The 26,737-nt window shown below is 41.3% G+C and overlaps 1 protein-coding gene across 1 annotated transcript; it reads left to right on the forward strand.

The window, feature by feature from the left end:
- Positions 1 to 24,871, forward strand: LOC142158121 (serum paraoxonase/arylesterase 2-like). Its single transcript, XM_075211786.1, has 9 exons — positions 1 to 236; positions 8,611 to 8,681; positions 10,106 to 10,161; positions 12,113 to 12,281; positions 17,562 to 17,688; positions 18,889 to 19,089; positions 21,118 to 21,199; positions 22,222 to 22,350; positions 24,680 to 24,871. Exons 1-9 carry the CDS (start codon positions 163 to 165, stop codon positions 24,839 to 24,841), a joined length of 1,071 nt encoding a protein of 356 aa, XP_075067887.1. The 5' UTR covers positions 1 to 162; the 3' UTR covers positions 24,842 to 24,871.
- The last annotated feature ends 1,866 nt before the right edge of the window (positions 24,872 to 26,737 follow it).

A 26,737-nucleotide genomic window follows, 5' to 3' on the forward strand; every position in this document is an offset into this window, starting at 1 on the left:
GGGAGCAGTGTATGGTATAGATATTGCAGGGCCAGTAGTACAAGGGAGCGTATGCAAAGCCCCCTCCAGTCACTGTCAGTGAGCTCATAGACCCGCCCTCTAGTGCAGTTCAGCTCTCACCGAGAAAAGTTCAGCCAAGAATCCTGCAGCAACTCTACAGACATGGGGGCTCTGCTCAAAATCACACTCATCGGGGTCGTCCTGGCTCTTCTAGGGGAAAGAGTCATGAGATTCACGTAAGTTTCAGATTTAACTTTTTCTGTATAGTTGATAAATGTACTTTTTTATTAAATTAATTATCTTTTTATTTGTTTTACATATAGATGAAATTAAAACATATATGAACAGTTTGACAGTACAAACATGCCTTGCAGACAGGTAGGGCAAGTTGCTAACACTATTGAGCCTATAAAAACAATCCTTCGCAACTAAGTTGGACACAGGACAACTATCTAATTGGCAGGTTCCTATGCTGGCATAGGAAGGTACAGAGAGTCCTGTTATAATTGACTATAAATGGCATTTGTGAATAAGTATATTACTGTATCTAGTGGCCTAATGCTCTCCTGTTGTGAATCTACATCCTGCAGGCTGGAGTTTGCAGTAACCACTGCTTACTAAATATTGCGGTATATGGGACGTCATATTGGATCTGCTCTCAGTCATTGTATCTTTGGCTGCCCTCTGAGTTGAGGGCTATATGGAAGCATTGTAGATAACAAGCTATAGCTGGTAATAATGACACATTTATAAAATGAATGATCAGGGAGTGATACGGTTAAAAGAGTAGCGATTGTTCCCACTGGAAATCCTCGGTGAGATTGTTGCTGTAATTTGAGAGGAAGCGGGAAGAGGTTTTACACTGATTCTGGAATGTGCTCCCAGCTCTGTTGGATTATTATGGCTGCTGCAGGATTCTCTATATAAGGTCTGCATAACAATACATTAAACTGTGAGGTTTCTCTGTACATTTGTAATACCTGCTGCATTGCACACAATGCAATCTTACTGCAGATGCAATTTCTGTAACAATTTCACCGAAGACTGAAAGTCCCGATGAGCATGCAGATTCATGTGTACACACCTACACAATTTACCGTCAGATCTGTGCTCTTCATCTCTCATAAACATCTGCTGAAAAGATGGTGACTCTGCACACTCTACAGATATCTGCCTCCGCTGCTGGTGGTGAGTGTGTACACACTTCCACATTTGCCCGACATCGTTCCTTCGTTGATCGGGAAGATTAGAAATTTTATAAAGCCAAATCAACAGATGTGATGTGTTTAGGTACAATAAAACATGATCGTGTGAGCGCACACACTAATGCAATACATCTGGACAAACGGTCTTAAATCGTGTCATCTGCACGATCTTAGAGAGAATAGGAATAAGCCAACTATTGTTTCATATGATTATTGCACTTTCTAATCGCACCAAGTTGGGGCTATAAACAATACCAGGGGGTGGGCAGCACGGTGGCTTAGTGGTTAGCACTTCATCCTCACAGCGCTGGGGTCATGAGTTCAATTCCCGACCATGGCCTTATCTGTGAGGAGTTTGTATGTTCTCCCCGTGTTTGCGTGGGTTTCCTCCGGGTGCTCCCACGTGTTTGCGTGGGTTTCCTCCCACACTCCAAAAACATACTGGTAGGTTAATTGTTTGCTATCAAAAATTGACCCTAGTCTGTGTGTGTGTGTGTGTGTTAGGGAATTTAGACTGTAAGCTCCAATGGGGCAGGGATTGATGTGAATGAGTTCTCTGTACAACACTGCGGAATCAGTGGCGCTATATAAATAAATGGTGATGATGATGATGTATATTTACTAAACTGTTGGCTTGAAAAAGTGGAGAAGTTGCCTATAGCAACCAATCAGATTCTAGCTATCATTTATTTAGTACATTCTACAAAATGACAGCTGGAATCTGATTGGTTGCTATAAGCAACATCTCCACCTTTTCAAACCTGCAGTAAATATACCGCCAGGACTGAAACACCGCCAGATGTTGCCTCTTATACCCACTTTGGCTGGCAAGTGTGGTAGTGTCATGGTGGCTCCAACCCGTCACTGTAGCCCCTCCCCCGGTCACAGCATTAGAAGTGGGGGCAGAGCATAAAGAAGAAAGTCACATGGGATCCTGGGGAAGTGCCTGCTCTCCAGAAGTCCATAGAATTCTAATGTCCAGACAGATAAGCCCAGGCTAGTGCATTGCATACAATTGTATCCACACACTAAAGGGCTTATTTAGCATTGCGTGCAAATTGTGTGGTACTTGCAGCCAATGCAAAACATGTTGCATTGCAAGGGGTGCATATATAAACCTTTTTTTTTTTGCATGCAGGGAACATACTGCATACACAAACTGGCAGCTTTATTTTAACCCGGCATTATAGAGAATGTCACGCTTCCCTCACTACACTACACTAAATCAGGTTATGCGTTTTACATTTCCTCCCCCTGCAGCACAAAATGTTTTTTTCCCAGGCACAGTAGTTGGATTTGCTCCTAGCTATAAACCAACCACTAAATCTGTTGTGTCCAATGGCAGAGATAATAAACAAATCTACAGTAGAGTTCTATAAATATGGACTTCACCTTTAAATTGTCAAAAATGTCAACTTGGCTTCTAACCCAGTGTATTATTCCTTGAGTTGGAGAGTCTGCCAAGCTGAGTGCACATGACGAAGAAAGAAATGCGTTCTTTCAAAACAAATCTTGGCTGGATTTCCTTGGCTATAAAATCATATAATCGTATAAGTTCAATATCAATAAATTTTAAGAACTGTGATGTTCTGAGCAAAATAAAATGACTGAGTTCCTCAAAGAAGGAGGTCCCAGGGAAAGACACTGATACTACTAGATAAAGACAGTTCTTAGATTAAGCAAATGTGTTAGTAGGGGGATCATTTACAGGTCATTGTTCCAAAAGTAATAATTAATGACAGGTATAACCCAAAGGGAGATGGATGCGTATTATCACAGATGGGCATGCATCATGACAAAATAGTAATGACCATCAACAAAATAAAGGAATAAAACATAATATTTATTAGAACTGTAATTAAAAGTATAGATAATAAAGTGGCCAAATGAGCAAAATACTCCCCTATTTTTAGGTATTTTGAGCCACTCTCACAGGGTCATGTGATCTGTTTATCTTGTGACTTTATATATATATATATATATATATATATATATATATATATATATATATAGTGGACTGATTAACCCTTTTCAGTGCAGTGACTTTAAGTTGACTTGTACAGTAGTGGCCAGCTTCCATACAATACATTGCCAGGGGTTATACTTGTAGTCAGTTTCTTCTTGTGCTATAAAATGCCTTCTATAGACACTTTAATGTTTCCTAATCATAATGTTAAGGGTATACGTGGCTATGCTTCCGGAACGAACGTAAGAGTAGGCATCCTTGTGGTGGGGGCGGGGCTTAAGGGATTTGTGCCATCAAGTGCCCGCTCCCCGATATGAAATGTTGTGAATTTCATAGCAGGGGAGGTCTCCTGAAGGGGAGGTTTTAAAAGTGGGCAATTATGGATATGTGACAGCATAAGTTCAGGGCCATCTAAACAACATTATGGGCCCCCAGGCAAAGCAGTGCACTTGGGCCCCTACCTACACAGCCACACTGGCACAGGAATGAAAATGTAAATTATCATTAAAACTAAGTTTATATTTACTTGTACCTGCAACAAAAATCAGTGTTTAAACATTAAAAAAACATGCTGTACAGCTGTGCCTTGATACATGGGTGAATAGATTTTTTTTTTCTATTGGGCCCTGCTTATGGGGCCCCTATGCTCATGGGGCCCACGGGCAACTGCCCAGCGTGCCCAGGGGGAAAGACGGCCCTGCATAAGTTGCCTACTTTCCCGGAATTTCCGGGAAGCTCCTGAATTTCGGGGAGTCCCCCTGGACTTCCGGAAGAGTAGGCAACCTTCTGGATATGATTATGGCGGGGCATAAAGATGTAATTTTGCGTAATTAAGCCACGCCCCTTGATATGCAATGCTGCCCCTTCTACCCTCTGTCACATGACTTCTACCCCTGTCACATGACTTCTACCCCCTGTCACATGACTTCTACCCCTATCACATGACTTCTACCCCCTGTCACATGACTTCTCTTCCGGGATATAACGGAGGAGAAGTTTGAAATGTAGGCAAGTATGGGTGTGTGCTAATATCTACACCTTCGGAGGAACAGATGAGCAGGGCCGTCCCTAGCCTTTGTTTTCACGTCTGCATTTATTTTATCTTCAATGCAGTGGTTGAAGTAGGGGTGTACACGTTGGTATGCCGTGCCGCCACTTCTCCTACTGCCTTCATTGAAAAACTATTAAATTCCATTCACTTACATTCACATTTTTTATCGTCACTTCTAAATGTCCACTTCGACCACTGCTTCCGTGTATATCCCTGTTTTATTTCTGGTCTGTTTTCTCCCCTGCGGAGCTCTGTGGCGCATTACAAAACAGCAACAGTAATAATTATAATTTATTCTATTTATCGAGGGGGAAGAGCCTTGTTGCTGGCAAAAACAGATGTCTTCACCAACAGTAGGGCTCATTATCGCTTTGAGCACAGATCCCCTGGGACTGGCCCATGGAAGCAGTAATTAACCCTTACCACCCCAGGCTAGTATCACTGAGGCAGCTGAGTATCGCCCAACTGCGCCAGGCATATTTTATTGATAGATTGCAGCGATAAGTAATTTTCAATTACCAAGATATGGCAATATCAATAAACCTTATTGCAGAATTTTAGTAAATTTGCCCCTTTGCAACTTAGTTATGCTAATAAAGCAGTATCATGATGTGAGGAGGGGGATGGAGGTAAGCCACAGACTGAGAGTTAGATAGTGGAAGGAGCAGGGTCCTCCTTTTCCACAGTGTAGTGATATGAGTCTCCTGTCACCCAGATTGTGGTGTCAAACACACCTCTAAACATGAACGTTCTTACAGCCAACTCGTTTTTCGATTGCATCTTCCTGTGAATGTTCTGGCATGATGCCCAGGGAGTGTTTGACCAGCCGAGACGACAATATAACTATACAAACAAAGATTTTCTGCACTATTATGAGATATTGCACAATGCCACCTGTGTACACACATAATGTTAGGTGGAGGCTGTAATGTCATTTTAGATCAGGATTACACCTGAATAGTACAGTATTATCTGTCACTTACTCCTGCTATGTTTTCTCTGTTTTTTCTGGGCTATCTAAAAAAAACCTCAATAAGGCGGACTTGTTTGGCTGCACTGAAAATATAATTGTAATCAGGGGTCGAAGTGGACATTTAGAAGTGGTGGTATGAAACATATAATGGGAATGTAAGGGAATGGAATTTGATTTACAATGAATTCAGTAGGAAAAGTGGCGGTATGGCATACTACAAACAAGACGTACAATATTGTGCAAAAGTTTAAGGCAGGTGTGGAAAAAATGCTGGTTAGTTCTCCAAGATGTTTGGAACAACCACCCTGCAGAGCTCCTTCAGAAACTGTGTGCAAGTGTACCTAGAAGGATTGATGCATTGACGCTGTTTTGAAGGTAAAGGGTGGTCACACCAAATATTGATTTGATTTAGATTTCTCTTCTATTCATTCACTTTGCATTTTGTTAATTGATAAAAATAAAAGCATTCTTACTGTGACTGGATCACTCATAAATAACTTATGGTATCAATTTATGTAAGGGAAATAGCGCAGGGCGCTGATTTTATATAAACTGCCAATGCACTTATTTTTAATATTGTATATATTCTGAGATAGGAAATCGTTATTTCTGAGACCAGAGTTGAAACAGTTTTTTCCTGCTTTCACCTTACTAAAGGATATGCCTTATTTCTGATGCATATATCAAATACAATAGGCCTTTGTGGATGGAGGTCTTGTGTGTATTGGGATGTATTTAGTATGGAAGTGTCATTGTCAATTGGCATATTGTGGTGCAATAGCGAACAGCCAGTCACAACATAGGCAAACCGAGGGGGTTTCCTAGTGCCTGGAAACCCCCTCCAAGCCTGGACACTGTATAATTGAGGTGGCTGGACCCTGCCCCCACTTCACACGGCTCTGCTTGAAAAGGGAGAGCTGCGTGCACCTAACAGTAGTTGCCCATGTATATGATAGAGATATGAATAGTTGGAGAGCAGCCAAGCACTGTCTAAAATTATAGCCACACCCCCATGCATGCTGGTCACGCCCACTGGTGGCGTGGTGTGGAAACCCCTCTACAAATCCTGTGTTTGCCCCTGCCCAAGTGGTTCACTAGTGTGGGAAGCCATCATTGGTATCTGCTATTTGCATCTGACCACCTGCAAATAATACATAATTCCTAGCAGGGTTGCGGAGTCGTGGAGGCAATTTTGGGTGGAGTCAGAGTCAGAAAAAATCTACCGAGTCCAGGTACATAATAAAAATGCAAAACGGCAGGAGGAGGAAGCCAAGAAAAACAAAGACAAGCTCAGCAGAGCAAAGTTGTTCTGTTGATTGAAGACAAGAGGGGGCAAAACTGTGGCTGCCAAGATTACTTTACCGGCTATCTATGTAGACCCAGCTCACCGGCTTCTGCTGGATGATGAACAGCTGATTAACGAGAAAGATGCTCTGTTTGAGGTAGCAGTAGGGTGAATGGTTTACAGGAATGTCAGGAGAACCCAGAAGCTGGTGCTGCTGCCATGTCTTCAAGGTCGTCAACTGAGGATATAGTACATAGAGGATATCTCTAGTAATCAGCACTTACACCTGACCTGTAGCTGGTGCAAGTGATACGACAGGAAATCACGTACCTTTGAGATGCCCAAAGCTTGAATCAGACGCTGCCGCGTGCGCTCCAGCTTGGCACGCCCTTACTGTACATTGACTACATACATACGCCCAGTCTCCTCCCCGTTTCACCCATGATATCGTAGCCTGTACTAAGGGTCCTTTGTGCTGGAAGATGAATAGGACATTGCTGCGTTCAGTGGTGTATGGGCAGAGTTATGTCACGCAAAATACGGCGCGTATCGACATTCCCGTTCCTTAATGAATCAAGCCCATATTGCACTCAGCCTATGTCATACATGCCAACTTTTAATAATTCACCCCCGGGAGATCGGAGGAGAAGTCATGTGACATGGGGTAGGAGGGGGGTGTGGTGATATTGTCGCATCACCATAACCCCCCCCCCCCCACACACACACATTTGGATAAATTAACGGCACCGAGCGGAGGGGGCAGGGCTTAATGCTGCTATTAAGCCCCACCCCCTCCGTTCAATACTGTGAATTTCGGCGAATGTGGGAGCTTTGCCTACTCTTCCAAGAGTCCAGGAGGACTCCCCGAAATTCTGGAGCCTCCCCGGAATTCCGGGAGAGTAGGCAAGTATGGCCTATGTTAGAAAGCAGGCTAGCATAAGTGACGCAAATCTGCATGGGCGCATATGCGTGCATCCATTTTCAGGACATGCGCAGAGCAAATTCGCACAAGATACGCTACACAAACTGGTGTGCGTTCCACTCTGCATCAGCCCAGGTATGCTTGTCATTCCTGAAAAGCCAGTCTGAGATTAGTGTCAATTATATAATTTCGTCATGTGAACATTTATAGTTAGAGTTATGTGCACACAAATTTGTTTCTCTTTGTTTTCTTATTTTGACAGGTGAAAGGAAGAGATATGTAGAAGCTCACACAGAGGTCATTAATCTATCTTTCGTCAACCACCTTGCTGAGACAGCCATGAGCACTGCCTGGGAATCTTTCCAAAGAGATCCAAGTTACCTCTGCTCACCTGTGCAACGTAGAATGCACAAGAGACAGAGTTAAATAACGGTTTAGTGCAACTGACATTACTTCCCGGGAGAGCAGGGCAACCTCCCGCATCTAGCCCACTTACTTAGTTAAATGAGCGGGGCTGGGGCTTAGTGATGCGATTCTCGTATCATCGTGGCCCCGCCCCCTTTTGGAATAGTTTAAAACAGTGTTGCTCGTTTAGCGGGCGGGGCCACGATGATGCAATTCCTTGAGCCCCGCCCCCACAAGCCCACCTGTCCCCGGGATCTCCCGGAGCACACCAACCAAAAGTTGGCAAGTATGGATTTGTGGAAACATGAGATAATGAAACTATAACATTGCAAAACTATTCGTAAACTCACTTATATGTTATTTACATTAAGTTCGCTAATTAACGATCATGTATCGGACATGAGACCTGTTAAATAATGAAATATCTATGGATACACTATATTTCACTATACTAAAACATATTACTTATGTTGTTGTTTTGCATTTCTGTATAGAATTTTTTTTTGTGGAAGGAGAAAGTGCTTTTTAATACTTGAATATGTCATCAAATCAAACAGACATGAAATTGCTTGAATTTGGCTGCCACATACTTTCCAATAATCCTGATTATTTTGGCGGTCCAAAGGGGCGCGATTTGATAGAAATGGGCATGGTGTAGGCACATCGGTTGGTCAGATCAGGTGTGGTCCAACTAGTGATGCTGGGAGATATACTTACGGAACAAACTGACTAATTGTTGTGCTGCATTTGGATTTATTTTGTATGTAATATGTGCAAATAAGTTTTTTATATTCTTTTTGCAGTCGTCGAGTGAACTACTTCAGAGAGGTAGAACCTGTGGACCTTCCTAACTGTCAGTACTTGAAAGGAATAGGTATGTAGCCAAAATTTTATGACTATTTAGCAATTTTATATTGGATTAAAATAAATGATATATTTATACAATGCATAATATGAATGGGATATAATATATAAAGATACAATTAACACTCTGCACTTTAAAATATAACTTACTGAAATAAATCCCCTGTTGTACAAATTTGATTTAAAAAAAAAAAAGTATTTACTAGCCCCCATTTGTGGGGTCCTTTACTGGGACTCCTTTGTTTGTGCTGTGGGGACCGGGGAAGAAATCTTCCTCCCACAAATAGGGATTTTTAATATATTGGGTTTTTTTTATTGCCACATTATGGGGTCTGTTGACCAATTGGAGAAATGTCCTAAATCTGGTAAAAAATTGGATTTTATTTTTATAGATTTAGGACTTCTTCCTCTTTAGCACAGCCCCCCAGTGAAGGCTATTGCCATGTATCGCCGGCGGTAGCCTTCGCCGGGGGCTTTCGGTGACAGGACAGCGGTGAAACAAGTACTGCCACTTTTGAAGTTTTCTTCTCTAGGTTTTTTTTAAAAACGTTATAATATATTTTTTCAACATTTTATTGATAAATGCAAACAAGTTATATAATGACATGAAACAGTAGGCAATAATGGCCCTGGCCATATGAGCTTACAATCTAAGAGATGGGGAAACAATTATAGCTATTGCTGCATATACAGGTTCATAGATATAATATAATTCTTCCTGGCTGTTGGTAATTACAGGTACTGTGCTAGTTCCTGGTTCTGGGCAGTTAGTAAGTACAGGTACTGTGCTAGTTCCTGGTTCTGGGCACTGGGTAATTACAGGTACTGTGCTAATTCCTGGCTCCTGGCTGTTGATAACCACAGAGAGAGCACCAGTTCCTGGCAGTTGGTAATTACAGGCACTGAGCTATTTCCTGGCTCCAGGCTGTTGGTAATTACAGGTACTGTGCTAGCTCCTGGCTCCAGGCTGTTGATAACCACAGAGAGAGCACCAGTTCCTGGCAGTTGGTAATTACAGGCACTGAGCTAGTTCCTGGCTCCAGGCTGTTGGTAATTACAGGTACTGTGCTAGCTCCTGGCTCCAGGCTGTTGATAACCACAGACAGAGCACCAGTTCCTGGCAGTTGGTAATTACAGGCACTGAGCTAGTTCCTGGCTCTGGGCAGTTGGTAATTACAGGTACTGTGCTAATTCCTGGCTCCGGGCTGTTGATAACCACAGACAGAGCACCAGTTCCTGGCAGTTGGTAATTACAGGCACTGAGCTAGTTCCTGGCTTCATGCTGTTGTTAACCACAGAGAGAGCACCAGTTACTGGCAGTTTCATTACAGGTCCAGGCTACTGTCTGGTTCAAGGAAAATGGTAATTGCAGGTACAAATAATATAAATCCAATGAATAATTCATACTTATTTAATATGTTTATATTTTTGCAGAGTTTGGGTCTGAAGATATAGATATACTTCCTAATGGACTGGCCTTTATCAGCTCAGTAAGTACTTGCTATTTCTTGCTACATACATATCCCATAGAATCATACCAGTGCATGAGGGAATGGGGGAGATACCAGAGCCTAGTGGATATTTGTTAACTAACAAGAGTTACTTAGGGCAATTGTCTGACCTTTGTGGTGAATGTTTGTACTTTCCACTCTCACTGCAGCTACCTGCAGGTAACAAACTAACAAAATATGGAAGATTGGTTATTGTAGCCACAATTCATGGAAACACCCTTTTATTGCACTATGATCAGAAAAAATTGGGCATCATGTAGAGTTGGACACAATTTAACATTTTAAGAGTATCATTCGGAAGAGACTCTACTACTTTCTGTGGTACAATGGAATGTTGTACATCCTGTTTTCTCTAGTTCCAATTAATCTTGTGTTTTCTATTTTAGAGCTGCTCAAATATTTACTTAAGGAGGGCCATTTATATGTTGTAACCATAACTATATGCTCTCGAGCAGTATACTATTAGGCTGTGGTATGGAAAATGCAATGGGAATGCAAGTGAATGGAAGTTGATAGTTTTACTATGTAGGTGTTAGGAACCCCTCCAGCCGGCACAACACAACCCGGAATCTACTCTGCCAGTCAGGTGTTCACTGGAGCCCCTGATGGTGGGGACAGACTGGGCCGCAGACTGACAGAGGGTCGTGAAGTGTGTACCGGCTGGGGAGAACCGAGGCAAGCGGAGTGAGGTCCACGCAGAGATCAAGGGCCGGCAGCAGACAGCGGTATCAGTAAACAAGCTGAGGTCAGGGGTCACAGGCGGATAGCAGAAACGATAAACAGGCCAGGGATCAGGGTCACAGGATACACGAGCGAAGTCAGTTCAAAGCCAAAAGGTCATACACAGTAAATCAGACGTGGTCTCAGAAGACTAGAGCAGGAACAAGCAGGTCAGCAGACTGGAACACAGAAGCTATAACCGGGAATGAGGCAGCAGACACCCTTGCCTTAAATACACAGATGGGCCAATCAGAGCTTGCCTGCACCCCTGAGGACTAATCAGCAATCTGGCTCCAGACCAATCAGGGCTAGATCCTGTCAGACACCCACCGTTGCAGGCTAATGCCTGTAACTACAGCCCTGCATTAATTAGCCCACAGGCTTGCCTGCGCACGCACCCAGCAGTTCTCCTTTGCTGGGACGCGGCGCTCTCACTCTCTCTCAGCGTCCCGGCCGTTGCCTAGGCAACGGCCGGGACGAGCCCCCGGAAGTGACGTCCCGGTCGTCATAGCGACGGCCAGGACGGAGGTAAGGGGGTCGCGGCGGCTGGGCACCGCCGCGGCTCGTAACAGTAGGCAGTAGAAGAAGTGGTGGTATGGCGTACCACCGTATACACCCCTACTTCCACCACTGCTATTAGGCCCAAACTTTTGTTTGTCATATATTAAAGTCTATGGAAGTTGTCCATAAGCCACAACGTGGACATCTTTCCTATAGTTCATAGGCATTTTCTAATTGATAGGAGTCTAGTACCTCCTCTCTAGTGCAGTTATTGTCAAACCTGCCCTCAGACCTCATGTTTTGTGGATCTCCTACTAGGAGCACACGTGAAATAATTAGTGTGACAACATTCAGATGCTCATATGAGGCGAACCACAAAACCGGTACAGATTTCACAACCACCTCTCTTGCTCAGTGGAACGGTGGTTCTGGTCTGTTCTGTATTTTAAAAGGAATGTCAACACACCCATATTTTAATGGTGAAACCACTCTCCACCTATCAGAATGACAAGGGTCTAATTTACAGCACCCCTGCTTTTTTGGAAGTTACTCTACAATGTTGGACATCTCCTGCAATGTTATACTTTCTCTTTTGAAGTTTAATAGAAAGGTCTGTCTGCTAAGTAATCTCATTGTTTGACGTCTATCACTACAACATAGGCTTTGTTTATTCATGTAAATACTAATCAATATAAAATGTTTCTTTAAGGGTCTGAAAAATACTGGTGCAGTTAGCTTTGCCCCTGACAAACCTGGAGAAATATTTCTGTTAGATCTGAATGATGAAAAGCTTCATCCGTCCTCACTGCGTATCAGTAGAGGGTTTGATATTTCTTCATTTAACCCTCATGGAATCAGCACTTACATTGATGAGAAGGGTAAGTCCTTAATCACATGTAGGTCCCACATACCACTCATGTAATTACGTCACGCACCGCACACACCCTCTATTATAAACATGGTTTTATTATAAAATGCATATGGTTAATGTATTTTCTTTCACGCACCTTAATAACCTTCGTATGCTACAAGTGTAACCTTAATAAATTAAAAAAACACATAGACACATATTAACTTTTGGCAAAAAGGTCGCAGTTTTATTAGTAACAAATTGATTGAAAATTACGAATGGTGGTGGCGAGAGCAAACGCAGTCAGCAGCAACCAATCATTAAACCAAATGGTGCAATGCCAAGATGGCATTAAAACTAGACCAAGGAATAATCCCTTAACATTGGGTGGTGCTAAATCAGGTGTCAGCGTGGCTGCTCCCCTCTGGAATCGACATTGACGGCCATGCAAAGCACGCCAAGGGATCCTCCACGCAGAAGGATCAAGAGTGATGTTACTTCGATAGGGGCAGTGATGGGTGGCCAAATAACGTAAGCACCGTTGTGATTAGTCGCTGACTGCACTGCTCTTCTACCCACTGCGCCTCCTCTGTAAATTAAAAAGATTGCTAAAGAATAGTACTAACATTAGCTGGGTGGAAGGGAAGGCACCCGAAAAGTACGGGAACAAAAGGACCCAGCGTTCCATGGGAAGTATTAAGAAGAGAACTATGCCACTCCTCATGGATTCTATTGGCTGGATATCAGCCAATAGAATCCAGCCAACTTTAACCCCGAATGGGTAAGTGCCTGATTTCCATAAACCAATGCTTTTAAGTGCCCTCAGCTTAATGGCTTCACTTAACATAATTCTGTTACATTGTAAGTATACTGCTTTTAGTAAATTTGAACTGACAGAAGAACAGATAATGAGATTTGCATGCGGCATACAGAAAAAGATCTTTTGCGGTCTACCATAGTACATAAAGTAATACTAGGTCAACTAGGCAATGAAATGGAAAATAACCTGAAACAGGCACTTACCTTCTTAATGTGAAGTTGATAAATGACACTGCATATGTTACGATAACTTTATGAAAATTATTTAGGCACAAGTAAAGGCAGTATTTTAAATGTTCATCAGTCGACTTCTGTATTTTGATTTAATTATCTTCAACTGGAAAGAGCTGCTGATCTCAAACCTGGGTACTGTTCTTCATAGATTACAGATTTTTATTTTTAGCTTTCAGATGAATGTCACATTGCAGCATCAATAGTTCATCTAAATCTGAAAAGTCAAGAAAAGTCAAAGACTAATCCACTAAACATCATTATACAAAAGCAGATCTCATGGTTTTCCAGTTGAGTCTTTGTAAACTCCTTGCAGAAACTCAGTTAACAATCTTGGCAGTAATGTTCATAACATTTATCATGTTTAAAACTTTAACACACGGTCCATTCTAATATACAACACAATGGATTGGTGCAAAATTGGGAAATCTTATTTTTTGGGGACAGATTGCAAGAAACACAATGTTGTTACAAACCATGGCTAACGGGTAGCAAGAGGGAGGCTTGTTTCCTTACCAAAACTAAGGAACTGTTGGTAAATGTCTACACCTAGCGTTTTCCTTTTCATAGAGATAAAAGTGAAAAACTCCTCCCTGTAGCTAATATCTTGGAATATAATTCTTATGACCACGATTAACTGAGATTATCTACTATATCAGTGGATTCATCAAACTGCAAGGGGAATCAATGATAGCTCACAATATCCATTATCACTTTCATCATCATCATTTATTTTTATAGCGCCACTAATTCCGCAGTGCTGTACAGAGAACTCACTCGCATCAGTCCCTGCCCCAATGGAGCTTACAGTCTAAATTCCCTAACACACCCACACACGCACAACGCACATACACACACACACACACACACACACACACACGGGTCAATTTTTGTTAGCAGCCAATTAACCTATTGTCCTGCAAGTCATCTCCCGTTGCTTCCACCCGTCTATGTGTGGTGGTCGAGTACTGATGGGAATCCTTCCCTTACCTTGTCCTCCAGACACGAGTCAGGTTCTTTTCTGTTCGGATATCTGGTGGTCAGGAGATAAATACTTCAATGAAAGGGACAAAGATTGGTCAAACAACTTGGGTTTATTGAGAATGCGGTAAGGATAGTTTTGGTAAGACACCGCGCCACTGACCCCTTCAGCTCAATAGTAATGACAAAATAATGCGTCTAATCAGCATAGAGCACAATAGCATTTAACATATAACATACACCTGGTGAGTATAAGGCACAATAGCGATAACATCTTTAATGCACATTGTCTAATAAGGCACACTGGTAATCACAGGTACTGCTCTCAAGTTAACAATATCTGACTGGTGATGATGCAATAACCATCAATAATAACCCATCAAGACTCTTACGGTCACTACCGCGCCCACTAGAGGGCTCGTTCTTATTCAGGTGTTTGGGGTACCGTGCTATTCCCTATGGCTCAGGCGCCCCACTCTTAGCATCTACTACTGGGTTAACTCGAATTGAAACTGTACCACTAACACTGAATGTCACACCTTCAATATTAATAAATCAATTCTTAGGTAAATCACATAACATTAACATCCATCTAAAACATTTGGTGCACCAATATTATCCCTGGTAACGTTACCATATTTTCCACTCAGTCCTGGGCTGACCTGTGCACAGGAATTTTGTAGTGTTCAAATGTCCTGCAGAGGTTTCCAGAAGGGTTAACAATCCCGATTAAGTCCCTGTACTTTCTCTCAAAAGGGTAGATAAGGAGGATAGAGGAGGCTTTTTTTTTTTTCAATATTTTGCACTGCAAGTGCTTTGGGGTGTCCCATATTCCCCAGTGTGAAACAATAATTTTTCAGGCTGTCAAAAGTCATATTTATCAGCAGTATTTCTACAATTTTTTGCACTACAAGTGCTTTGGGCTCATTAAAATGGATTCAAAGCAGTCCACATAGCAGAAGCAAAAGCAGAAGCAAAAGCAGAATCAGCAAGCAGGTGCTGGCACTAGTCGTGATGGTAGTGTTCCCAGTATGTCATCTGGTAAAGCCTATGTAAAAGTACATAGTCTTTTGAAATCAGGGAAAAAAATACACACCAAAGAAAAATTTACCGTGTTGAAGCGAAAAAGAAGTGTAACTGAGGAAAAGTTAAGTGCCAATAAAAAAAAATTGCCAACTTGCCATTCTACACACGCAGTGGCAAATAAAGAATGAGGCCTTCGCCTTTCTCTATTAGTGGCAGATCAAAAAATGTTACTGAGCCTTCTTCTTGTACGGTCACTCGTGACCAAGCATGACCAAGTAATTTGGAGACTAAAAGTGGTGCACAACTACTGTTACGCGTGACAGCCGAGCTGCAAGAAAACAGTAAGGCTTTAGAGGATAATGTATGCTCTGAATCAGAAATGACACCAATCCCTGTGGAGAGTCCATCCACCAGTGGTATGTCTAATCGCAAGCATTCTGTTAGTGTACCCATAAAGAAGGGATCTTTTAGCAGTTCTGCTGATGTGTGCCTGAACAGCCCGAGTGTAGCTGGTGATACACAAATTGAGGATGCCACTTTGGAATTAGAAGCGGATGAGGGGGAGATTTGTGTAGGCGACGAGGGCGCTTATGATGATGTTAATGAGGATGATGCAGACAGATATCAAATTGCCTTTCTCAATTCCTATTTATATTCTAGATTCTATAATGGCTGAATAGTTTTCTATTTTACTCCTAGTGGAGAAGGGGTCTGATGCAGACAGATACCAAACTGCCTTTGTCCATTCCTTTTTATATTGTTCAGTCTATGCAGGCTGCTTTTTTTCTATTTAATAACAAGGGGGGAGGGGGGTCATAGACAGCCACCAAACTATCTTTGTTAATTTCTTTTTATATTGTTCAGTCTGTGCAGGCTGCTTTTTTTCTATTTAACTACAAGTGGAGGGGGGGGGTCATAGACAGCCACCAAACTACCTTTGTCCATTTCATTTATATTGTTCAGTCTATGCAGGCTGCTTTTTTCTATTTAAGTACAAGTGGAGGGGGGGGGGGCTGATGCAGACAGAAACCAAACTGCCTTTGTCCATTTCTATTTATATTCTACAGTCTATAACGGCTGAATAGTTTTCTATTTTACTACTAGTGGAGAGGGGGTCTGATGCAGACAGATACCAAACTGCCTTTGTCCATTTCTATTTAACATACAGTTAATGCAAGCTGATTTTTTTGTATTTAACTACAACTGGAGGGTGTAATATACACCCAAAGACGATGGCTACATTGCCAATAGTCAAAGATGGAGGGGAAGACAACCAGGTTTGTCTGTACAATTTGCAGGCAAGTGTTAGAATTAAGGGATTAAACTGTTTTTTTCATAATTTATTATCTTTAGAATTACCTCACTTATCCAAGAAACTGGTGGAGCACTAAATTAGGTTATTTTAGACCAAAAAAAATTGTATTTTTTTCAAAAGTAGCAAAACAAAACCAAAACCAAAACTAAAACACGCAAGGGCGGTTTGGTAAAACCAAAACCAAAACACGACGGTAATCCAGATCCAAAACCAAAACCAAAACATGGGGGTCAGTGAGCATCTTTAATTCTAAGCATTGCTCAAAGAAATTGGCTCTAAAATATATACTAGCACCTGAACAATATAATATTACTTGTTTCTGCTGTTTGTGTTGCTAGGTTAATTGGTACTTGGTGGTCCACAATGATGTGTGTCACTGAAGTGTTGGTTTTTATTTAGCTAGATCTTCTAACCTTTTTCTGAACATTCAGAAATTCTGAGCCCATTTCATAATTCCCCCACCACCGACATTGAGGAGCTTGGTGACTGAGTGGCTCAAAGACAGAAAGAGAGAGAGATCAGGTTACAATCCCCTAGGAACAAATAAAAACTAGCATTTGAGAACCTTTTGGTGTCAGTCTTCATTTCATCTGTGTGCTGGCAGTTTTGACAACCTGTACCCAGTCAGGTCATGTGTGTTCACAGCAGAGCAGATTATTTCAGGACATCAGTGTGCTGATCTTTGGGAGACACTGATCTGTCCATTTATGTGATTATGCTGCATGTGACAAGGGCAGTGTCATATTGTGAGGAGGGGAATAGAGGCAAAAAGGAAGCCACAGACTGAGAGATAGATAGTGGAAGGTTCAGCACAATGTAATGATGGAAGGCTATTGTCGAATTTATGCAAGAGGATTGTGGTCAAACATACCATAACCATTTCTGCATTGACACTATACGAATTTATAAGCTCTTTGTCTCCCCTCTTGTTTTCAGATGACACCGTCTACCTGTTTGTGGTGAATCATCCTAACTTCAAAACCACTGTTGAGATATTTAAATTTGCAGAGGAGGAAAATGTTCTTCTGCACCTGAAAACAATTAAACACGAACTCCTGCACAGGTACTGGGAATGACTCTGGGCCAATGGGAAGTTCTTTTTTTTGCACGATTTACCTATTGTACAAACTGCTAATTTGCACATCATTATAAAAACGAGTTTAATATTACAATGAATTTGCTATATCTAGCTCCATATTACAGTAAGGGCTCTATTTAGTATTTTGCGGCAATAACTAAGATTTTCTATCGCAGCTTATCGCACTGATAGAAAATCTTCTATTGCCGCAATTTATTTAGAAATTTTTGCTCTTCAGCTTCTCAACGATGCTGAGTGTCAGTGGTGAGAGGAGACTAACTGCATCGCCAACCAGCCCTGCATGCGTGACCAGGCTTTGTGCTGTGGACCTGGAAGCCCTGACTTGTGTGATAACGATAAGAGGATTTTTCAGCAGTACATGTCCTTCTTAAATACACTTCCCCAAGCTTTTTCTGGGAGAAGCCTGTGATACCCTTCGTTAGCAGGGGCTACCGTCGGTGGTAGCTGACTGTAGTTCCAAGGACAGAAATGTGTGCGCTCCTCAATACGCTTGGGGGTATATTTACTAAACTGCGGGATTGAAAAAAGTGGAGATGTTGCCTATAGCAACCAATTAGCGTCTAGCTTTCATTTATTTAGTGCATTCTACATAATGACAGCTAGAATCTGATTGGTTGCTGTAGGCAACATCTCCACTTTTTTCAAACCCGCAGTTTAGTAAAAATACCCCCTTGGTGTGATAATAAGCACACCTGTATTTATGCTTAGCTAAAGGTTGCTCCAAGCTTTGACATTACACTCTTTAAAGCTGGTCACTTATTGTCCAAAATTGCCACATGGAGGTCCACAAAATGGACACAGTACCAGAGCATAAATCGAAATAGGTCTATTGTCATGCATGACAATAAATGTACCCAACACATGGACTGTCCTCTTCTAATGGCAATAAGCCCCCCCATATTCTCCAGCTGTGCAGCCCTAGCACCAAGTAGTTGGACCATTCCATTTTGCTACCCTGGTGGATTGTAAAGTGGCCCAGATTTAGTGATACAGGTTGTTGAACTCGATCTTTATATATAGTATACAAGCACAATTTCTTTAAATAGATATATAAAAGGTATAAGATATGGGTACTGTTGGGGCTAACCCAATGAGTGGTGGCTTTGACATTAGTTGACCAGTCTGTTTACATTTTTTATATGTCTTCTATATGTTTTCTTTCAGTGTCAATGATATTGTCGCTGTTGGACCCGAGAGCTTCTATGCCACTAATGACTTCTACTTCACAATTTACACCTTGAAACTCGTGGAACTGTTCTTCGGATTAACGTGGTCAAACGTGGTATATTACAGTCCAGGCGACGTCAGAGAAGTGGCATCGGGATTTCATAGCTCCAACGGGATTGCCATGTCAAACGATAAAAAGTACTTACTGGCATTACTACAGTATTTTTGTCTTTTAGCAAAGTGTTTTAAATCAGTGTAACTTCTGTAACCTCAATTTACGATCCAAATTTTGCTGGGGTAGGGAAATTAGAAGTCCAAACCAGTTCCACCTTCGTAAAAAAGAAAAGAGAAAAAAACATATATAAAAATAAGCAAAAATAGACATATATACCTCATTTTAATAAAAAAAAGGATTTTTTTTAACTACTGAAGCCTGGATATCGCCGCTGTCCATGGTAAATAGGCTTTGCATGGGGAAGCTTTTGCCACACAGACACAGAGAAAGCGATGGCCTAGGAAAGCTATCACCGGGATGGAGTGTAAATTAGATGGTGAGAAGCCCTATTTCCGTTTGAAAACTCCCGATATCGTCGGAGAGAAAGGTTTTCTCCCTGTAATAACTTGGCCCTATGGTCTGAAAAGATTGCTTACCTGTGTATTGGCGAATACATGATCTGACGGGTCCTCTGTGTGCTCAACGGTTAATCGGCTCGCAAGACGGGACGACCTGTGACTGGATGAACCCAGTGAAGTAATCTTTTCGGACTGTGTTTTTTTATTGATATTTGCATCCAGAACTGAATTTTCATTTGTGATTGGAATTAGCCTTTAAAATATAGAACTGTAGAGATGAATCATACTAGACAAGTTATGTAATCTGGTGCCTCTCTAAGCAGTGGCAAATTTAGAGGCTCTGGGCCTGATTCATTAAGGAAAGTTAAGTAAAAAAAATTGAGCAAGTATTCTCCTGGACAAAAACATGTTACAATGCACGGGGTGCAAATTAGTTTTCTATTTTGCACATACGTTAAATACTGTCTGTATTTTCATGTAGCACACAAATAATTGATAGCTTATTTGTATACTGAAATTTAAAGTTAATATTTGTGTGTTACATGAAAATCAGACAGTATTTAACTTATGTGCAAAATAGAAAACTAATTTGCACCCCTTGCATTGTAACATGGTTTTGTCCAAGAGACTACTTACTCAATTGTTTTTACTTAACTTTCCTTAATGAATCAGGTCCCCTGTCTGTATGTTTTTGAATGATGTGATCTTTGACCAAGTGAGGTGTAAATTAAGCTACTTTTGTCCATTCATTTAGTTTAGTAAATGTGTTAACAGTTCTACGATAGATATTCTTTTTAAACTAACATTGTTCATTGATTTGATTTTTCTATGGAAAGGATGGTGGGATATTTTTACCCTAACGATGAGCTGTTAACCATCATTAAGCTTACAGCCAATTGTGTGGAAGAATAATGTTAATGGAGCTTTGGGGGTCTATTTATCAAAGCGAGATGAGCCCTGAATCCGACAGAATGGGAGGTTTTGGCAAATGAAGGATTTCTCCCTATTTATCAAAGCACCCGAACTAGTAAGGACTATCGCCGGGGAAGGCAGGGGAAAACCGATTTAACAAATGATAGCTAGCGGTCAGCATTGGAAAAATGCTTGATTACTAAGATTATTATTATGCATTTTTTTACATTTTTTTTTTTATTATTTTTTTTCCAATAACATTAAAAAAATTTTTTATTCAATCTGGAACTGTAACCTAAAGTCTAGGGTTCTAGTTCTGATGCGCATGCGCAAGTCGGCAAGCCCAGCGCACGCATGCGCAGAGGGACCCTGCTCTGGCCTGGTGAGCCGTAAGACTTTCCGCTGCCAGTCAGTATGGCCCGGAGAGCTGCCCCCCGTGACATTTTTTTGATAAATCGGGTGAAAGAAGATTTTCTTTCGCTGCTTATCGATGAGAATCTTTAAAATACCTGGGTATTGATGAATAGACCCCTTTTGCTCAGTAATTTTAGTGCTCCCAGATAGTTGTGAAATAAATGTTTTACATATGGAAATCATGTTTATATTGGCCAGTAGCTGTACATCTGCTGTTGCTGTCTAGTTCTGCTACTTTTAGCGAGCCATGTCTAGGCTAAATGGAGCTTATGTGGACACGTGAAGTTCATGCATTGTTTTACAGTATACATTTGTGTCTCTTTGAAGCTACATCTATGTTGCTGATCTCACGGGCCGTACCATTAGTGTTTTCAAGAAACATGCAAACTGGTCTCTTTCTCCTGTAAAGGTAATATATTTTATATACTAATAATCCATATAATGAGCAGGGCTCAGCTTAACATTAATGTGTTTCTAGAAGGTGCAGTTGTTGTAGTTCAGCCACTGTCTCGTATACACATAACTTATGTAAAATCCTGGCCATTGGTTTTGGCTGCATTCGGCTGAGAAATGTTTGAAGTGGGCGGGGCTGTAGAGTGTTCAGTGTCTTAAAGGGCAGCGTCTAATTGGCTGAGAGCTGCCCAGCCACCAGCCTGTACTGGAATTGCACCATTTATATGTATCACTCCTCTGTGTGACTAGTACAACCTGCAGCCAATCAGACCATCAAATGGTTCACAGCAGAACATAGTATTTCAGGTGGTGACTGAGCGTTAGACTGTGGAAGGAGCAGGGTCCCCCAACAGCACAGAGTAGTGATGTGACGCTCATATCCAACTGATGTGGGAGTATAGTGGTGTTACACACATTGCTGTTCAAACTTCTTCTTTGTCTCTTGCCACACACACACACACACACATACACAGCAACATTGACCTAACAGTATGTTTTCAGACTGTGGCAGGAAATTCACGCCCCATTTCTATGAGGCAGTAATACTAACTACTGTGCCACAATGGCCCTAGTACCTCATCCATGCCAGAGTAGGACAAACATAACTATATATAGTACTTCATACAATGTGTTTGAACACGTACCGATTGTCAGCGTCATTCCTCTCTTCCTCCATCTTTGTTCCCTCAGCAGACACACACGTCTATCAGATAACTTTACTAAAAGAACAAAATGTGTATTTACATTGTCAAAATCTACCAAGTTTGTATCATAAGGAACAATGCACTCTCATGCTTTAGAATATAAGGATGTTAGGAGCTACGGGGACCCTCCATGCCCTGTATAAATGCACTCAGCCTGGAACTCTGTCGACATCCCATAGCAGGGGTTGTATTATTCCCATATATATAATGTTGCATACCTTTATAGTCTATTAATTGCAATAATCATTAATTATCACTGTGATTTCTACATCAGGTGGTGCTCCTACATACACTCCCGGATAATCTGTCAGTGGATCCAGTGACAGGTGATATTTGGATCGGGGCCCTTCCAAATGGAATGAAGGCATTAGTTTACAATCCGGAAGATGTGCCTGGGTCAGAGGTCAGTGCATACATTATAACATGGAACGTTATTAACAATCTACAGATTTTATGTATATATACTATGGGTGTTTGTTGTTATAGTACTGCTCTTCTTCAGAAGTTAGCAGGTAGTTTATGTTTTTTTTAACCTCTTTTTCAGATAAGAAAATGTTAAACATTTGTGAATTTTTAGATAGATTAATGTAAGAATTGACACATTGGTGAGTTGTTATCGCTGCAGCTTTACCTATATGTGGGTGGGTAAAACCAAAGTCTTTGGGGTATATTTGCTAAACTGTGGGTTTGAAAAAGTGGAGATGTTGCCTATAGCAACCAATCAGATTGTAGGGGGCAGATTAAATTCCCCGCGTTGTTCTTTAGAACAACACTATGTGCGCATTATTACCGTTACTACGGTAATTGTAACGGAGACTTTTGCTCACGGCTCACAGAGCTGCGAGTAAAAATCAGCGCTGAAATTACCGTAGTAACGGTAATAGAATGCGGGGAATTGAATCTGACCCTAGCTGTTTATTTGTAGAATGTACTAAATAAATAACTAGAATCTGATTGGTTGCTATAGGCAACATCTCCACTGTTTCAAACCCGCAGTTTAGTAAATATACCCCTTTGGGGCCTATTTATAAAGGATAGAAATCATAGCTGGGGTAATTCATTCTATTTTCTATTTAACCCACCTATATCTACCGATCTTATATTGTCTATGCATAAGCAGTGGAAGTGTTTCCTATGAAAAATGCTGAACAAGTCATTTTAAATTTAAATACTAACAAGAACCCTTTGAATGATAAACAAATACATATTTTTTTCTACAATGAAAATGACACCACTGACATAAACAGTTCTTTTACTTTGGACTTCAGTAAACGTTAAGTAAAGTGCGGCCCCTACAGATCTAACGCCAATTGAGCCTATTTTGGGGCAAATGTGCGATGCGCATTAAATTTGCGCAGGAAAATGGTGGCATTGGCAGAAATTAAAAATGTTCCAGTGGTGACGGGAAGAGCTGGTCACCGTGTTGACAACTAAATGTGGGCTAACTGCCCTCGTCTGCCTCATTTTATACCTATAAACACAAACTAGATTGTGGGGTCTATTTATCAAAGGGAGATTTCTCAGAATTTAGAACATCTCCTTCTTTGATAAATAGACACCTGGGTTTTACAGGCCACAGCCTTTTACTCCACTAAAAGATTAGTTTTCTGCAAGTTCTTGGAGGTGGAGGAAGTCAGCCCTTGCAAAGCGCATTTCCTACGTCTCATCATTTAGACATGTGAAATCGGGACAAAACAAGTTCCGTCCCCTGATCTGCTCAAGCCACTGGCTGATCCGCCTAGAAACATCCAATTTGGGGTGAAGCCCTGATGTTTTTCGGGAAAGCTCCGCCTCTTACATGGCTCACAAATATGGAGCACCCTGACAAAATCTGGACAGTTGGGAGATAAGGAAATGTGTTGAACGCCCGCATATCTTATATCTTACACCTCGTAAATTAACTTTAGCGGTTGATCCGAGTGTGAAAAATATTTCAGGCGAAAAATGAAGCAACATTAATGACCCATCAGTGCTTCTTAAACGGTCTAAAATTATGAATGTATAACAATGTATAACTAAAGCATTTACTTTGATGCAGAATTTAAATGATAAAAGTTTTCAGTGTATGGTAGAATGATAACCTTTTTATATTGGCAAACAACAGTGATAGATTTTCTATACTTACAAATAACAGTCATGAGCTTTTTATATTGTTGAATATAGGAATACGCTGTTTTAGATTGGTGAATAATAGTGATATGCTTTTTATATTGATGACTAAGTGAATAATATGTTTTTTTTATATTGAATAATAGTGACACTATTTTATGTTGATGAATAACCGTCATATAGGTATATTTACTAAACTGCGGGTTTGAAAGTGGAGATGTTGCCTATAGCAACCAATCAGATTCCAGCTGTCATTTTGAAGAATGCACTAAATAAATGATAGCTAGAATCTGATTGGTTGCTATAGGCAACATCTCTACTTTCAACCCGTAGTTTAGTAAATATACCCCCATATGCTCTTTATGTTGGTGAATAACAGTGAAATGCTTTCTCTCATCAGAAAGTATGCAATTTTATTAATTCAATAATTGACACTATATTAAGCAATTTATCCTATATGAAACAATGTTCCTTCTTACAATGATATTCCACTGCAGCTATTTAAAATTATTACTTGTTACCTATATTGGTAAATGTATTTTCCTTTTCATTATATCAGTTTACTGTCTTTGGCCATTATTTTGCGCAATTTTTTCACACACGCTTATATTTATCTATTGCAGGTTGTCCGCGTGCAGAACATTCACTCTGATAACCCGATAGTGACTACAGTATATTTGAACAATGGGTCGGTGCTCCAGGCATCGTGCAGTGCCACCGTGTATGAGGGGAAACTTCTCGTGGGAACAATATTCCACAAAGCTCTGTACTGTGAGTTGGATTAATGTATCGTCCCACCCGGACCCCGAGAAACTGCCCGAGTTGTGATGCGGGAGATCGGGGGGGGGGGGGGCGGGTGGGGTGGGGGCGGTGCTTGGTGATTCGCGTCATCATGGCACTGCCCACTAACTTGACATAACCTTTTAAGCCTATGACAGCAAGGGGCGGGGCCATGAAGACTCATGAATCGCGTCATAAGTCCCCGCCCACTCAACTAAAGACATGCCCAGTAACCGGGAGGTTTGCCTGTTCTCCCGAATTTTGGAGTCTCCCGGGCATTCCAGGAGAGTAGACAACTATGTATATATATTAATTTTGTTAAAGTACCACTAAGGGACCACTAAACCGAACATGCAATTTGACTTATTTAAAGGAGCTACTAATAACATTCACGTACGTATTTAAAGGTTACAGGAGCCATAACAACAGAACATTTTTAAGTTGAGGTTGTGATCGTGGGGGAGATATTTTCCTACACACAGCAGACTTCCTGTCAGTAATCCCATTGGAGGACACAGCGGTCAGCCTCCTATTGCAGAAAATGGCCGATAACCGAGGAAAGCCCGGCAATTTATTTCATTGATTTAATAATAGATCACAAAATTATGAATCCCAAAGGCCAAATAAAAAACTGAAAGCTTGTATAAAGTGTACTGCCACCGTCATACAGTGTAGGCAGCCATTTTCCTACATGAGTCATGCCAGCACAGTCTATCATTTGACTAGGAATTGTCACATGTCCCAGTGATGTCACTAGCTCCCAGTGAGTGTTGGTTCAGCCCATAGTATGGCCGCCTTCACTATGTATAGGCAACAGTTACAAGTGAAGGACTCTCTACCCAGACCTCCTGACTGCATGATGCAGCATTGTTTAGGTCATATTTGCCAACTCCATGTAGCTGGCATCCGGGAGATCCTGGGGAGGGGGTGTGGCAATCCGCATCATTTTGGCTCCGTCCCACGTCAAAATCGTAATTTTGTCAAAGGGCGGGGCCAAAGTGACGCGATTCTCCGCGAATTGCTTCATTTTGACACCCGATTGGCACCCGATGGGCTGGATGCGGGAGACTTGCCTGCTCTCCCGGGAGACCTACCTAGAATACGGGAGTCTTCCAGGCATTACGGGAGAGTGGACAAGTACGGTTTACGTGCCATGTTCTCCTAACTTTGATCCTATTGAACATATATCTGAGGGCTTTAATAGAGACAACTACTCCTGGATGAATATTGTCTCCAGGTGTGGGTTCCTGGTAAAATTTTGGTGTTCCTTTTCAACTAATTGACTTAACCCCACTGGAGGGTGGTGCAAAGGAAGTTGGTAGATATGTCATAAGGAATGTGTGTTACTCTGAGGTGCCAGCAGAGGGCAGTAGAAGGGGAGGACACTTTATACAAACGAGCATCAGAACAGCACTGCAGGAAACATTTCATTATCACTATGTCTAAGTGGCTATGAAGTTATATACTGTTATATTTGTATCTCTATTTCTGGCTTGCCTGTTCGGCAACGTAAGATAATATTGGCTGCATAAAAAAAATTACAATTGAATTAAAATACAATCTATTAAAGAAAAACTAGCACTGGAAACAGACCACACGCTTGCAAATCAATTGTACATTTCGGTCAAACTTCTTCATGAAACCTCAGAACAATATATTGGATGACCAATAGCCGCTTTCCACTCCCTCTACTTCTTTCCTTACAAATCTTTCACTTTATTGGTCGGATGTTTAGAATTTCAAGGAAAAACCCTTAAAGAGCAGAAGACTGAAAAAAGAGGGACCATATGAGAACAGGACCACCAGTGCACGTTGGCATCTTCATTTTCCGCAGGACACATAAGGACATTACTTTATTGTCCATGATGGTCTGGTGTACAAACTCCCATGTGTGTGTGGAT

This window comes from Mixophyes fleayi, chromosome 5 (assembly GCF_038048845.1).
Source record: "Mixophyes fleayi isolate aMixFle1 chromosome 5, aMixFle1.hap1, whole genome shotgun sequence".
Classification (NCBI taxonomy): domain Eukaryota; kingdom Metazoa; phylum Chordata; class Amphibia; order Anura; family Limnodynastidae; genus Mixophyes; species Mixophyes fleayi.